The sequence below is a fragment of the Bombina bombina genome, chromosome 6 (assembly GCF_027579735.1).
Source record: "Bombina bombina isolate aBomBom1 chromosome 6, aBomBom1.pri, whole genome shotgun sequence".
In the NCBI taxonomy this organism is placed as follows: domain Eukaryota; kingdom Metazoa; phylum Chordata; class Amphibia; order Anura; family Bombinatoridae; genus Bombina; species Bombina bombina.
The window spans coordinates 1,012,653,057-1,012,671,018 of record NC_069504.1 but is presented as its reverse complement, the minus strand read 5'-3'; the positions used below and the strand labels follow the sequence as shown (position 1 = coordinate 1,012,671,018).

Genomic DNA, 17,962 nt, shown 5'->3' with positions numbered 1-17,962 from the left:
CACATTTTTACAAGATTGACTGTATACTGTATATGTATGTGATTTTTGTGATTGGCTTTTTGCTGTCACATTTTACAGTAGAGGCATTTGGAAGAAGGCAGTCCTTTGTGCCACTCGGCTTAAAGTGTTCCTGTTGCACAAGAATGAATTTGGCAAGAAAACAGTGCTCCACATTTGGAGGTTTATTACACTGGGGAAAATGGAAATAACTTTGAAATTTGACAGAATAAAATCTACTAATCATTTGAATTTTAGACGAGGTGGTATTGTATTGTCTTTTTATTATGAATATATTGATTATGCAACGCCATTATATTTAATGACCCTTTAATAGCTTTTCTAGCTTACTAAGGGCCAGATTACAAGTTAAGCATTAATTTATTGCCCACCAGCAAACCGGCAAATTTGCCCGTTTGTGTGCGTGTAATAAATAACCAGCCATTACAAGTGGCTGTTTATTGCAACCGCGAGCTTGCAGTAGCATTTAACGCTTATAAAATTAACCAGAGATCAAATCTCTGGTTAATTTTATAAATGTCAACATAATGCCACCAAAATCAAGTGTGATATATTTTATTTAAAAATAAAGATTGTAGCTTCTTTATTTTTTAATAAAATAACTGCAAAAAGCAGTTTTTGAGGTCTAAAGGGAGGGGGTGTGGGGTGTTACTCTTTGCTGAAATCACTGCGCTACTTACCTGCTTTGCTGCAAGAGTTCAGAATGAGGCTCCCATTGGAGTCTATGGAAACATGCTCCCGTAAGCGCAATGCTTCCTACCAATGTGAACGCGAGGTCGCGTTCGCGTTGCACTCAACTTGTAATACCAACGCACATTTTTGTGCACTGGTATTACTCAGTGGAGCGCTAATATCGCTTTTGCAAAAGCAATATTTAGAGCTCAGCTTGTTATCTAGCCCTAAATCTTTTTTTAATGCCACAACATGCAGGTGACACATGTGACACTATACCAGTAAAACATCACACCACTGCTTCGTTTCACTTACTGAGTTATTGTGGCCATCAAGACAGGATGAATCAAACGCCCCATTGATGTTGCCTTGATGAGGATAAGGTCCAGGGAGATACTGAGTGACTGTGAGGTATTTTGATTTCTGTGGAACAGACAAATTATCTCCCGTTGCTGCTTGTTGCCCATTTTGTGTTTGACTTTGTGTTAGGGGAATATCTAAAAATAAGAAATATTCAAGTTGTATTAACCATAATATTACCAAGGTTAGTTCTGTAATATTAGTAGTACTGTTTTTGCTATAAAACCACTATATTCAGTGATCTATAATTAACGGGACATAAAACGCCTTATAATTACAATATTTATCTGCAGTCTTGTAATAAATTAACATACCAGCCAAATGTGAGAATACATTGTATACAATTTGTTTGCTGAGATTGTTTCCTCCCCTTACCACTTTATTTGGAGGAGTCAATCCAGGCTTGTTATTGCACTAAACAACTCTTGCCATTGTCATTTTATTACCAAATTTGTATTGTTTTGCAGTTCCTTATCTCATCATTTATGCTGAGGCCAATTAGTGGCAGCTATGTGGCAGGGTTAGCATTGTGAAATCTGAAGCGTGCACAAATTCTTAGTGTTAAATTACATAAAAAGGGGCAAAATAAATAATAAAAAGATATTGCAAAGGTTTTCATGTCACAACACTTTCTGGTTTGAAACACAAGCTCTACAGATGTTTCTTTCATAGGATTTGACCTACTTGTGTGTCCTTCTCTCAGAATAATAGATGGTATTGAAGGAATTCTTCTATTGCTGTCCCTCTTAAAGGGCACTTCTATTGAAAAAAAAAATATGATCTGTGAAACTGCCAGTGTTGATTGGCTCACCAGCAATGTCCGCTCAGAAGCAGCAGTTCTCTGTGGCCCTGAAGCAGAACTTTAACTATGTGTTTAAACTTATTATGGGGGGTAAAACATATTAAAGGGCTATGATACCCAAATGTTGAAACACTTGAAAGTGATGCAGCATAGCTGTAAAAAGCTGACTAGAAAATATCACCTAAACATCTCTATGTAAAAAAGAAAGATATTTTACCTCGAAAATTCCTCAGTAGCCACATCCCATTGTAAAGGACTTCTAAGCAGCAAATCAGTATGTCTGTCCAGGGACAGCTAAGGGAGTGAGCTTACGTGCACACTCATCTTATTTCCCTTTTCAGTTTAAGGAAGTTTACTATGAAATCTCATGAGAGTTAAAGGGACACTGAACCCAAATTTTTTTCTTTCTTGATTCACATAGAGCATGCAATTTTAAGCAACTTTCTAATTTACTCCTATTATTAATTTTTCTTCATTCTCTTGCTATCTTTATTTGAAAAAGAAGGCATCTAAGCTAAGGAGCCAGCTAATTGTTGTTTCAGAACCCTGGAGAGCACATGTTTATTGGTGCTGTCCAATCAGCAAGGACAACCCAGGTTGTTCACCAAAAATGGGCTGGCATCTAAACTTACATTCTTGCTTTTCAAATGAAGATACCAAGAGAATGAAGAAAATTTGATAGTAGGAGTAACCTAGAAAGTTGCTTAAAATTGCATGCTCTATCTAAATCACAAAAGGAAAAATTTGGATACAGTGTCCCTTTAAGTGAAATCTCATGAGATCACAGTAAAAGAGTTCATGACCTCAGCACTACTGATGCTGATTGGCTGCTGTTCATTTCTTAATTTTTTATTTTTTTTACCTGCAGTTGGACACAGAACTTACTCTGCTAAGCTGAGGATATTGTGAGGTAAAATATCTTCCTTTTTTACATAGAGATGCTCAGGTGATATTTTCCTGTCAGCTTTTTTACAGTTATACTGCATCAGTTTCAAGTGATTTAGCATATGAGTATTATGTCCCTTTAACTTACAGCATTACAAGCAAATACTAAAATTGCACACTCTAATATGTTCAATCATGTAATTAGTTTGCTAGAATGTCTCTTTAAATGGACATTAAAGAGTTTTTAACCCCTTAATGACCACAACGTACCCTGTAAGTTTCTGGTCCTTATGGGCTTTTTGGCCCAACCTCGCTACTACAACCTCCCTCCAGCAGGCCTCCTGTAATAGTGTGGTCTCGCCACTCCATTAAAAAAGCAATCCCCATTGAAAGACCAGTGACGTACTCGTTAAGGGGTTAAAATGCATAGTGTATGTCAGCAGTTACTTATTTGCTACAGATTTGCATACACAATTAATGTTTTAAAAACATGTAAAAATGCTGTTTTATTAATGATTTACAAAATTCTGCTCATTGTGCTGACAAACTATTTGAAAACCTTGGTGGGTATGAGTTCATTGATTTTAGCCACTTATTGCTGGTGGAAAATGCACTGCTCCAAGCAATCAATATGTAGCATGTATTATTTTACAGCATACTATGGTTACATAGTACGTGACCAGTGTTCCCTCTAAGGCCACCTAATGTGAGCTGCCCAGCAGTGAATCAGTTAATAAAGGAATCATACCTTGTGGTCTGCATTGTGTAGCGTTTGCTAACTGCAGGGTGCTGTTCCCTAATTAGAGGGACAGTCTACTCCAAAATTGTTATTGTTTAAAAAGATCATCCCTTTAAGACCCATTCCCCAGTTTTGCATAACCAACACGGTTATATTAATATTCTTTTTACTTCCGTCATTACCTTGTATCTAAGCCTCTGCAGACTGACCCTCTTTCACATGGCTATGTATTTATTATCTATTGACTTGCATTTTAGCCAATTAGTGCTGTGTCCTGCACAACTTCATAGGAGAGAGCACAATGTTATCTATGGCCCACATGAATTATAAGTCTCTTGTTGTGAAAAGCTTATAAAAAACATGTGATAAGAGGCTGTCTGTAGTGGCTTAGAAACAGGCAGACATTTAGAGGTTTAAATGTTATAAAGTATATTACAGTAATATAACAATGTTGGTTGTGTAAAGCTGGGCAATGGCAAATAAAGTTGTAATCTATCTTTTTAAACAATAACAATTTTGGTGTAGACTGTCCCTTTAACAGTTTCACTAATGGGCCACTTACAAAATGTGGCCTTAGAGGGAAAACTGTTTTAACAAACACAAATTTAAAACAATATATTTTATAGTAAAATAAGTAATAAATGTTTATTGCAATGCTGTTTCATTTTCATTAGTTAAAGGGACAGTATACTATAAAATTGTTTTTCCCTTAATGTGTTTCCAATTACTTTTTTTACCAGCTGCATAAGTATAAAATATCTGAGATTTGTGTTTGTGAATTAGCTGATTTTGTGTTTTGAAGCCACAACCTAATAAGATGGGTTGAGCTTGTAGGTATAATCAGATCTCATTACTTTATCACATTGTGTACATATACCTGCTTCTTTATCTTATATCTGTCCATAAGCCAATCACCAATACTTGAAGAGAACAATTGAAAATTAAAAAAAAATTACCTTATCTCTTCTATAACCTACTGGGAGTGTAATTTCTTCTACTGGCTGTGTTAACACAGCTTGGCCTCGAGGCCAAAAACTTTCAGGATGGGTGGGGATACTACAGGCTAAATAAACTATTTCAAATGCCAATATAAGGGTAATGGAAATACTTATAAACAATGTAATACACTCCAGCAGATAAAGTGGATCATTGGGAACAAATTAAAGGGGAGAACATTTTGAGTAATCTGTCCCTTTATGTAAATTAGTTCAGGGGGTACTAAATTCTGACTTCAATAATATAGCATCTCACTTCTTTAGCTCACAGATTCTATTGTTAATTCTATGCTAAGTCACTCACTGGTCATGAGCAGTTGTTAATTATGACAAAGAGTCCATTGACAGCACTTACCCTAATTTACCTTTCTATGGAAACATAAAATGGCTAACTTTTAATAGACACATATATGTTTGACATAAAATCCAGTACGACATTTTGAAATAGCAAGTTTATTGTAAGATGAAGATGCACTAGGTTAAGATATATAGTCATTACACTGCATGCTCAGTGTGCTGACTTGTTCTATGTGTACTACCTTTGTTTAAAGTCTACTCCATAATTATTATTGTTTAAAAAGATAGATACTGCCTTTATTACCCATTCCCCAGTTTTGCATAACCAACACAGCTATATTAATAAATGTTTTACCTCTGTGATTACCTTGTATCTAAGCCTCTGTAGACTGCCCCCTTATTTCAGTGCTTTTGACAGACATGCAGTTTAGCCAATCAGTGCAGACTCCTAAATAACTCCATGGGAGTGAGCACAATGGCCCGATCCGATATGCAGCTGAGTATTGGAGCACCGTAACTCCCTAAAATGTCTGCAAAATAAAACCTAACTACTAACGCATGCGCAATCTACCTGTCAACCGCAATCCCCCACCGCAATGCCTAATAAAGTGTTTAACCCCTAAACCGTCGTTCCCGGACCCTGCCGCCACCTATATTAAATATATTACCCCCTAATCTGACCCCCCTACACTGCCGCCACCTATATTAAATATATTAACCCCTAATCTGACCCCCCTACACCGCCGCCACCTATATTTAATATATTACCCCCTAAATCTAAGTCTAACCCTAACACCCCATAACTTAATTATTATTTAAATAAATGTAAATAATATTAATATTATTAACTAAATTATTCCTATTTAAAACTAAATACTTATCTATAAAATAAACCCTAAGATAGCTACAATATAATTAATAATTACATTGTAGCTATTTTAGGGTTTATATTTATTTTACAGGTAACTTTGTATTTATTTTAACTAGGTACAATAGCTATTAAATAGTTAATAACTATTTAATAGCTACCTAGTTAAAATAATTACAAAATTACCTGTAAAATAAATCCTAACCTAAGTTACAAATACACCTAACACTACACTATCAATAAATTAATTAAATAAACTACAATTATCTAAACTAAAATACAATTAAATAAACTAAACTATATTACAAAAAAAAACACTAAATTACAAAAAATAAAAAAATATTACAAGAAGTTTAATCCAATTACACCTAATCTAAGCCCCCTAATAAAATAAAAAAGCCCCCCAAAATAATACAATTTCCCTACCCTAAACTAAATTACAAAAATAATCAGCTCTATTACCAGCCCTTAAAAGGGCCTTTTGCGGGGCATTGTCCCAAAGTAATCAGCTCTTTTATCTGTAAAAAAAAGAACAATCCCCCCACTACAACCCACCACCCACACACCCCTACTCTAAAACCCACCCGATCCCCCCTTAAAAAAACCTAAGTCTAACCCCCAAGCTGTCCTTACCTGTCCTGAAGACCAGCGGAGAAGGTCCTGTTCCAGGCAGTGAAGTCTTCTTCCAAGCGGCAACCTCTTCTTCTTCCAGGAACCAGCCGGTGTGGAGCGGAGGAGTTGAAGACCGATGACCGCGGAGATGAAGACGTTGACTCTGGAACTGAAGACCGACGATGCTGGAACTGAAGATAGGCGTCTGGAACTGAAGACCGCGGAGCCATGGAGCCTGAAGGATCCTCTTCATACGATCTCCGCCGTACACTGGATAGGAATTCAAGGTACACGATTAAAAATGGCGTCCCTTGAATTTCTAATGGCTGATTTGAGCCTTCAAATTCAAATAGAATGTCAGTAGCTCTTTTTCTATTGGCTATCCAAATCAGCCAATAGAATTACAGTAGCTCTCATCCGATTGGCTGATTTGAATTGGAAGGCTCAAATCAGCCAATAGGAGTTCAAGGGACGCCATTTTTAATCGCGTACCTTGTATTCCTATTCAGTGTACGGTGGAGATCGTATGAAGAGGATCCTCCAGGCTCCATGACTCCGCGGTCTTCAGTTCCAGTCGCCGATCTTCAGTTCCAGAGTTGCCGGTCTTCAGTTCCAGAGTCAATGGTCTTCAGCTCCATGGTCATCGGTCTTCAACTCCTCTGCTCCACACCGGCTGGTTCCTGGAAGAAGAAGAGGTCACCGCTTGGAAGAAGACTTCACCGTCTGGAATAGGACCTTCTCCGCCGGTCTTCAGGACAGGTAAGGACCACTTGGGGGTTAGACTTAGGTTTTTTTAAGGGGGGATCGGGTGGGTTTTAGAGTAGGGGTGTGTGGGTGGTGGGTTGTAGTGGGGGGGATTGTTCTTTTTTTACAGGTAAAAGAGCTGATTACTTTGGGGCAATACCCTGCAAAAGGCCCTTTTAAGGGCTGGTAATAGAGCTGATTACTTTTGTAATTTAGTTTAGGGTAGGGAAATTTTTATTATTTGGGGGGGGCTTTTTATTTTATTAGGGGGCTTAGATTAGGTGTAATTAGATTAAACTTCTTGTAATATTTTTTTATTTTTTGTAATTTAGTGTTTTTTGTTTTTTGTAATATAGTTTAGTTTATTTAATTGTATTTTAGTTAAATAATTGTAGTTTATTGAATTAATTTATTGATAGTGTAGTGTTAGGTGTATTTGTAACTTAGGTTAGGATTTATTTTACAGATAATTTTGTAATTATTTTAACTAGGTAGCTATTAAATAGTTATTAACTATTTAATAGCTATTGTACCTAGTTAAAATAAATACAAAGTTACCTGTAAAATAAATATAAACCCTAAAATAGCTACAATGTAATTATTAATTATATTGTAGCTATCTTAGGGTTTATTTTATAGGTAAATATTTAGTTTTAAATAGTAATAATTTAGTTAATAATATTAATATTATTTAAATTTATTTAAATAATAATTAAGTTAGGGGGTGTTAGGGTTAGACTTATGTTTAGGGGGTAATACATTTAATATAGGTGGCGGCGGTATAGGGGGGTCAGATTAGGGGTTAATATATTTAATATAGGTGGCGGCGGTGTAGGGGGGTCAGATTAGGGGGTAATATATTTAATATAGGTGGCGGCGGTGTAGGGGGTTCCGATTAGGGGGTAATATATATAATATAGGTGGCGGCGGTGTAGGGGGGTGAGATTAGGGGGTAATATATTTAATATAGGTGGAGGCAGTGTAGGGGGGTCAGATTAGGGGTTAATATATTTAATATAGGTGGCGGCGGTGTACGGGGGTCAGATTAGGGGGTTATACATTTAATATAGGTGGCAGCGGGGTCCGGGAGTGGTGGTTTAGGGGTTAATACTAGGATAGGCGTATTGCGTTGTGGGGGGTTGTCGGTCTAGGGGTTAATACATTTATTGTTAGGAGTGAGAGGGGGGATAGCGGATAGAGGGGTATACGTGTCGGGCTATTTTTGGGAGGCGTGTTAGACAGTTATGGGAGATTTAAAAGTTTAGTTCGTTTTTTTAGGCGCAGGCAGTTTCTAAAGTGCCGTAAGTCACTGGCGACTCCAGAAATTTGTACTTACGCTTATTTCTGGACATCACTAGTTTGTCCGACTTACGGCACTTTAGCAATTGCCGGCAGGGTATATTGGATACCCCAATGTGCGAGGTGAAACTATGGGCGGCATGGGTTCCCTCGCTTGCGCCGAAAACTACGCCGTATATCGGATCACGCCCAATGTTTTCTATATAACACACATAAACTAGTACTGTCTAACTGTGGAAAACTTTTAAAAATGCTCTAAGCTAACGGGCGGTTTTCAACGGTTTAGAAATCAGTTTGAGCTAACCTAGGTTTACCTTTTCAAAAATACCACCAAGGGAACAAAGCAAATTTGATGATAAAAGTAAATTGGAATGTTGTTTAAAATTGCATGCTCTATCTAATGGCAGGTGTATGCTGACTCCTATTTAACATGATTTTGAATGTGATTGCTTAATTCTGAACACAGCTACATCCCCAGTTATGCAACCACATTATTTTAGTTTATAGGTCACATTAAAGTTGGAAAAAGTTCTGAAATGATTTATCTTTGTCTCATTTTTTTACATCACAGAAACCTGACATTTTAACAGGAGTGTGTAGACTTTTTATATCCACTGTATATATATATATATATATATATATATATATATATATATATATATATATATATATATATATATATATATATATATATATATATATATATATAGTATTTATAATTTTTTTTAATTAAAAATAATACAATAAGAAGAACATTCCAGAATGCATACAAGCCCCTAAGAAGAAACTACAGTGAACCAATCAGATGCCAGACAAGTCAGATGACACATACAGAATGTGGGCAGAGTTGGTTATACTTTTAAAATGAGTACTGTATGAGTATAGTTAATAATTATAGAGGGAGATTTGTCAAACCTTAAATTAGTTGAATTTCTGTGTTATGGTTCATTCAAAATGCAAACTGTTCTATATCTTTCATATAAATATAAGTAATCTTATTTGTAACTTTCTGGCATATATGTGTTTTGTAATTTAATTTGTGATAAACTTGACACCCAAATGAGGCTCCAAGCAACGATCTTGCTCAACTAAAAACCCTACTCTACTTTCACACTCAGTCAAATAATAAGTTCTGTTTTACACAAAGACATACAATTAGCACCCTTTTAAATTTTGTTAATATATAAAAAAAATTAATTGAGCATATTGATATTGTAGTAACTATGAAACCCATATTTTTTCTTTCATGATTCAGATAGAGAATATCATTTTAAACAACATTCCAATTTACTTCTATTATTTAATTTGCTTAATTCTTCAAATATCTTTTGTTGAAAAAATGGCAATGCATATGGGTGAGCCAATCACATGAGGCATCTATGTGCAGCCACCAATCAGCAGCTACTGAGCCTATTTAGATATGCTTTTCAACAGCGAATACCATGGGTATGAAGCAAATTTGATAATAGAAGTAAATGGAAACTTTGTATCCTCTGTCTGAATCACAAAAGAAACTGTTTGGGTTTCATATCCCTTTAATACTTTTGCTCAATTATAAGGAGCAAAATGTAATGGGAGAGGGGGGCATTTGCCTCCTCTTAAACCCTGCAGGCACCTATGCTTCTATCTCAAGCTAATGGATATAGACAGCAATGTAATGTGCACCTTCCTATGATGTATGCAGCCTCAAAGGCAGTAAATGAAAATTTGCTATAAAGTAAATATATGTCTACCACAGATAGTTTTACTATACTGATAAATATCATCTCTGTGCTAATCTCAAAATTACACAAAAAATAATGGTGTTGAAATACTGAGCAGTACAAAAAAAGGTTCTCTTTATTTTACTTTCCCACTTCTTGAAATGTCAAGCATAGTTTATTATTTAGCTTCAGCAATAGAATTTGTGTCTCCAATATGGTTTCCTAATGTAGAAAAGAAGAAGTTTTGCTACTCTAAACCCTTCTGTATTATGAATCATTTATAATTTAATGGAAAATATTTAGGCTTTGGGCCCTGAAAGTTTACTATATTTTATACATGCACTAGTGAGAAACTTTTTCTTAGGATCTATACAGATGTAAATATAGCCTTGCCTCCAAGGATCATCAAAGAGTCCAAAAAAAGTGTGTATGTTGATTTTTTCTAGGTAGGAAAGAAAGTGTATTTATGAGGTAAAAAGAGAGGTAATAACCCTAAAAGTCAGTGGAAGAAATTGGATATCAACTTAATATGTGGCTGATAGATTAAGTAATTATTATTATCAGTTATTTGTAGAGCACCAACAGATCTGCAGTGCTAAAAACATGGGTTTAATATTTAAGGTAACAATTATGGGATACAGGGCTCTGCCAAGATTTTCACTGTTGTAAATCAGGTCTCATGAAAGTGATCTACAAAGCAGCTTGGCTCGTAGGCCTACATGCTGAGTTCAAGAGGATAACTAAGGAGGAGAGGAACTAAAATAAGAAAATATTAGTGTATATAATATGCATCTCTAAACAGTAGAGCCTTTCAGGAGAGCTTAAAATGTTTGAAAACTAGAGGAGAGTCTTGTGGAGTGAGGCAGAGAGTTCCACATAATAGGAGCCAGTCTGGAGAAGTCTTGTAGACAGGGATGTTTGGAGGTAACAAGAGAGGAGGAGAGGAAGAGGTCAAGAGCAGAGCGAACGGGAAAGGAGGGAGAGTATCTGGAGATGAGGTAGGAGATATAGGGAGGAGAAGTGTTATTAAATTGAAGTGTTATTAAATTAAAAGTTTAAGTAAATATTTTGTGTTTTATTCTGGAGCTTAGAGGAAGCCAGTGAAGGGACTGGCAGAGAGGTACAGCAGATGAGGAGCAACGTGTAAGGAAGATTAACCTGGCAGAGAAAGTGGTGAATTTTGGAGATGTTTTTAACGTGGGGGCAGCAAGAATTGGCCAAATACTGGATGTGGAGTGGAAGAGAGATCTGGGTCAAGTGTTATCCCAAGACATCGGGCATGCAGGGTTGGGGTAATTACATTATTATCAACAGTTAGAGAAAGTTGGGGGGTAGGTATTTTGGAAGAAGAGGGGAAAATAAGTAGCTCAGTTTTGGAGAGATTTAACTTAAAGGGACAGTATACACTCATTTTCATATAACTGCATGTAATAGACACTACTATAAAGAATAAGATGCACAGATACTGATATAAAAATCCAGTATAAAATGGTTTAAAAACATACTTAGAAGCTTTCAGTTTAGCTCTGTTGAAAAGGTAGTAGGAAAGCCCACTGCAAGTGGGAAATAAGACACTCCCCCCTCCCCCTTCTTTTACATATGAAAAGACCCTTTACACAAACAGGAGCAAGCTGGAAAAGGTAGCTGACGGTATTCAAATAAAACTTTGGGGCTTGGTTAGGAGTCTGAAAATCAGAGCAATGTTCTTTAAAAATAAGCAAAATTATACATTTAAAAAAAAAACAAAAAAAACAAAAAAAAAACTTTATGGGCTTTATAAATAGATCATCTACAAAACATTTATGCAAAGAAAAAATGAGTGTATAATGGCCCTTTAAGGTAGTGAGAGGACATCCAGGAAGAAATATTAGAAAGACAGTTAGTAACATGAGTTAGTAAGGAAGGGGATAGGTCAGGTTCAGAGATGTAGATTTGGGTATCATCAGCATACAAATGGTATTGAAACCCATGGGATTGTATTAAGGAACCTAATGATGATGTATAAATTGGGAAGAGCAGGGGAGCAATGACAGAGCCTTGCGGTACCCCAAGAGAAAGTGGTAAATGGTCAGAGGATGTGCCAGAGAAGGTTACACTAAAGGTCCAGTTAGGCAGGTAAGAGGACAAGAGGGCTGTGTCACAGATACAGAAGGATTGGAGGGTTTGGAGCAAGAGAGTATGGTCAACCGTGTCAAAGGCTGCAGACAGATCAAGAAGGATTAACAGAGAAAAGTTACCTTTTTTCTGTAATTAGGTCATTAGTAACCTTGATGATTGCAGTTTCTGTGGAGTGTTGGGGGCAAAATCCAGTTTGCAATGGATCAAGGAGGGAGTTTAATGTGAGGAAATGTAATAAACGCATATATACGAGCCTTTCAAGAAGTTTTGAGGCAAGGGAGAGTAGGGAAATATGGGGGTAGTTGGATGGAGATGATGGATCGAGAGAAGATTTTTTGAGGATAGATGTAATTAGTGCATGTTCAAGGGATTATAAAACTATACCAGTGCTGAGGGAGAGATTAAAATGTGTGAGAATATCTATCTTGCTTAATGAAAGGTAAAATGTTATGCTTTTTTCTCTGGCTTGAGTTCAAACTATAGTAAAAAGATAAGCGTTCAGTATGTAAAATGTATCTTCTATAGCTACAAACTCCTCTGAAATGACTGGAGTTTCCCACAAAAACAAATGCATGGGGTCTAATCAGTGAACGCTGACTGGCCAAATAACTTTTGAAAACTCTTCAGTTTGAACTTGGACTAAAGTTGACTTATTCTGAGAAAGGCAAGTACGTTTGACAAAGGGACTTCACAAAAAAAACGTCTGATAGGATGACATTTTTTAATGACTCAGTTCTGAAACAACTGTCATTTTAACAGAATTCTCACCTCATTTTTTATAAATCTTAACTAAAAATAATTTAAGGAACATTTGAATGTAAAAATTAAATGTTTGGTTTTACTTTAAAACAAATTCCTTTATTTTAAACATGTATTTATTTATTTTAGTGTGTTAAATAGATAAACACAACTGAGCTGCTATGCCAAATGAGGATAGATCTGGTAAATGAGAGGAAATGGCAAATGAGAAGAAGGCAAACGTGTGTATGGTCCAATCACTGGCCATATCATCATCTAGAATATAATAGGGGTGATCCAAAATTGCATCTTTGATTACATATGTAACCCTTTTTAAATTAGTTAAATACATTGTAAAGATGGGTATTTGATTCAAAATAATAATAATAATAATAATAATAATAACAATAATAATAATAATAATAATAATAATAATAATAATATTGCTTTATAGAAGCTCTGGTTTCTTCTTTTTATATCACTTATAGATTAACCCTGTTTAGAACTGCTGATAGTGTGGTTTCATTGGGTCTCAGTAAATTTCATCCAGATTAAAAAAACAAAAACAAAAAAAACAAAGCAAAACAAAAAAAAAAAACATTTATTTGCCTGTTAATATTTATTAAAAGTCCACCAGGATCATGGAACATAATTCAAAGTTGCATTTGACATTAAAGACAATGAAAAATGTACAAACTGATTAAAAGGAACAGAAAACTCAAAATGTAATTCTCCATAAACTGTTTCATTATGCACCTAATATTGTAGGTTTTCCACTTCTCTCACAGAAGTGTTTTGTGACCCTACTGCATGCTGCACAATGACTGGTTGATATGTGCAGGAGCTCATTTATTGGCCACGTTAAAGGATATGACGTAATGCACCAAAAAGTTTATTAAGGTTATCAAGGGGTGTGTCCCTGGTTTATTAGTTTTTCTTGCAAATTGACAGTTTGCTTTTAAAACATGAATTTTGTTTGCAGATCTTTTGCACTCCAGTAATAAATTTCTGAAGCATAAAGTAAAAAGAATAAATAAATGGCTTAAATGCCCCTTTAACAGCTCCTTCACTCTGTAAACTAACTAGTTTCCACTTAACATGTCATCATGTACGATCAAGGAATATCCCACAGTCAAATCACATTCAATAGATACCATGTGGCATTCACACAGCCCAGAGAGTGTTTTAAGTATCTATATCCAAAATGTTCAATTAATATAAACTGTTGCATTAAGTGATTTGAGTATTGGATTTCTTTGGGGGGTTTCTTTTATGAAATTGGGCATAAGTTATTGTTTCAAGTTGGGCAAAATATACTAGGAAACCTCTCAAGCTTCACCTTCCTCAACATCTTCACCAGTTTGTATCTTTGTCTATGAATTTGAATAACTGAACCTTACTCATCTCTTCAGTATATAATGAGTCACCTGCATAAAAAAGAATTCCTGCAAAATGAGGCAAATTTGCCCAAAGAATCTGGATTGACCTCTTACAGAATTTTGCACTGTGTCTTCTCTAAGTGGCTATCTTTGCAACAGTGAACTTGTATATGAAATGTATTACAGCATATAGCTTTCTGAGTGACTTTTTTTTTAAAGAAATGTTTTATTAAACCCACTGCAAATAATCAATATTCACATAAATTATACTGATCAAGAATTTACTTTGTAAAGGATAATATGTTTTATTTAAAACACATTGCATAAAAAGCAGATATATATATATATATATATATATATACACACACACAAACAGGCAAATACACACACACATACACATACACACTGACACACATTCAAATTAAACATACATAGACACATATGCAAACACACTGACACACTGACACATATTCACAAACATATACACAATTAAACATGCATGCATATACACACACAAATACGCATACATACACATATGCAAACACACAGAAACACTCAAAGACATACTAACATACACACACATGCAAACATACATACACACTGACACCATACACACACATATACACACTTAAACATACATGCAAACACACACACACTGACACACATTCACACACACACACACATACACACTTAAACATGCATGCACATACACACACAAACACACATACAAACACATGCAAATACACATACACACTCACAGTCATACTAACATACTCACACACACATGCAAACATACATACACACTGACACCATTCACACACACACACCCACCAATGCAAACACACACAAACTTGCATACATACACATGCGAACACACATACACACACAAATGTAAACATACATGCAAACACTGACACACACTCAATTATCAGTGCTTTTGTTTAATTTGCTATAATCAAGTGGATGCCAAAACAAATGCAATCTTTTATTGAAAGTTGTTGAATTTTTTTCATTCACATTCAGTATTGTGTATATGGATTCTCATAGTTTTTTTTTTAATTTTTTTCACTGGTACATATATTGCCATACATAACAGGCTTTTACATTATAACAATAATATGAATATTATGGCTAATAATGTGCCCCTACTTGTACGTTATAAGATTATTAGATGTCACTTGTGAACACTGTGGACAAGCAAAGTCTTGAGGACACAAGTTATGTGCCTTTCTATATGAATACAGAAGTGTAAAATAACTGTGTATAAATGTATTTCATTCTTTTAAATACAGAGCAACTGCATTCTTGATAATCAATCACAATTTATGTTGCCTGAATAAACCACTAGAATACAAATCTGTTTGATTTTACTCTCAGTCACAGGTACAATGAACTATACAAAAGGGAATTATATAAAGAATGGTCTTGGTCATTTTAGTTTATTAAAGATCAGTTATTACATTAAAGCTGCTGTACCTTTATGCAATGAATTATGTTGTTTAGTTAAACCAATGAACAACAATAGCCACAATCAGGATAATAATCTGTTCTGTTTTTCAAGATTAGTGTCTTCTTAATATTTTAGTAATATTTTTTTTCACAAACAAGCTGTAAAAGCTGCACTCGTCTCTTGTAGCAAAGTGTGCATGTATATAAAGTATGTGAGAGTAACACATGTGCAGTAATAATCATTTGAATTCGCTGTAATATTTAAAATATTAATGTAAAGGCAGCTGTGAGATTGCATAACAAAACCATAATAAAATTCCTGAGAAGTGTGCAGTGTTTAAGGAATTAATTTATATTTCTGAAGAGCTATTTTCAAAAAGTATGTAACTACTATATCATGCAGAGGAATACAAAGTGATAAATATTATTTCATATTTTCAGAATCTCACTTGCAATAACGTTATTAAAAAAACACTCTGTTCTGTTTCACTTGTTTTGACTATTCAAAAGATATAAACCTGATGTAGTTATTAATACTCTTGTTGTATATGTCTGCATTTGAGGTGTAATGGGACAGAGTGCTCTATAGTTTGTCTAATTATGTTTCTCCTTTACTGTTTACATGACTATTATATTCCACTAATATCAACAGGTTGTTTAGTGCATATTTATTTATCTTTACAAAAATATGTTAATACGATTATTAAATAACCAAATATATCAATAAATAAAAGGTTATTACTGACAGGAAAATATCTCTATATAATGCATATATAGAACTTAGTATTCCCTTAAAATCTAAGTACAAATTTGTGTACAGTTTAAGTTATTATAAATGTGTGTTAATGTGATATAAAAATAGATATTTTTTTTTTACTTTGAATTTTTTAACTATTTTATAATTTCAAGTAATCTGTATTTTTTATTATTCAGTGATGATTTAACAATCTTATTATTTGTAAAAGATTGTCTTTTATATTATGATTGTCATTTAATTAAAAGTGTGAATATGTGCTGCATTTATCTCTAAAGCCCTGACATCAGTAGAGTATACACTATCAAGAACATTATCCTCACCCATTGTAAACTCAGCTGACAAATATCCAGGCACATTAATTATGAAACAATGTTGCCACTAAAAATGCAGTGTGTTTAAAAGCATCCCATTTTAAACCTATACAGCTAATTGTAAATAAGCATTAGTAACTTCTTCATATTATAACAGTCACATAAAACAGTATTTTAACACAACTTAATATTAAGCTTAATTGCAATACATTCTAAAAAAAAAAACCGTCTATATTCCTATCAAACATACCCATAATAAATGGAAATAATATATTATATGAATAATTATGAATATGGCATATTATCTAGAGCAAAGTAGAGATTATATTGTGTTTAAAAGACAATCCCTGACCTTGGCACTAGATATACTAAGTACCCCTGATTCATTGCAGTATCTGTCAAAGTAATCATTTGTTACAATAAAACATTAAAAGTGCCTGAATTAAATAGACAAAAAATAGAGAAGATTAATTAATCACACACATAAAGAATATTATTTATCTGCAATCCACCTGCTGCACAGTTTTAAAAGATAAAGAGCTTAATATGATCATGCATTGAACTAAAGAACAGGTTGTATGTCTAGATACCCTCAGGGAAAGTACATATAACAGATCAATACTAAGGTAAACTCACCGGTTCGTTGTGCAGGGGTAGATTCCATATTGCAGATAGGGATTTGGCTGGTGGATGTGTAGATGTTGCTAATAGGATGATGAGAAGGGGCTGCTACTGTATACAATCTGCTCCTGCTTCTGACCTGTCTTAATTTGCGAATGGTGCTGGCAGCTAATTCCATCCCAGATTGAATCTCCTTTAGGCAAACACCAACTGGAACTAATTAGCCAGACCTTCTGCTAACGTAATCATCAGCAAAGGAAAAAAAAAACACCAACAAAAGCTAAAGAAAAAGGCTTCACAACTCAGGAATCATATCACCTCTTTATTGTGATAGACAAGTTTCAATACACTGGGCCCAAGTCACAGAACAAATATCTTCAGTAGTTCAAACATTTCATAAAAAAAAAGTTTATCCAGCTGTAAAAGTGCACAATGGAGGAAGATGGAAATATCTAATGAAAGATCACAAAAATATGACTATGTTTGGTGAGCACCTGAGTTTTGTTGCAATGTTCTTAGAAAATTATAGCTCTTATGCAAAAAAAGTCTATGGAGAATTGAGAGGGTGGGAGCCTTTTATATGGCTGCATTTTCT

General features: G+C 34.7%; 1 protein-coding gene across 1 annotated transcript in view; it reads right to left on the bottom strand.

Annotated features, from left to right (window-relative positions):
• ANO2 (anoctamin 2) overlaps nucleotides 1-17,716 on the bottom strand; it is an 850,080-nt gene extending 832,364 nt beyond the window's left edge. Inside the window, exons 1-2 of the mRNA XM_053718733.1 lie at nucleotides 17,383-17,716; nucleotides 1,006-1,187 (exon numbers count right to left, since the gene is read on the bottom strand). Of these exons, the coding sequence (XP_053574708.1) occupies nucleotides 1,006-1,187; nucleotides 17,383-17,545 (345 nt within the window). The 5' untranslated portion in view covers nucleotides 17,546-17,716. The remainder of the gene's footprint in view (nucleotides 1-1,005; nucleotides 1,188-17,382) is intronic.
• Nucleotides 17,717-17,962: the final 246 nt, after the last annotated feature.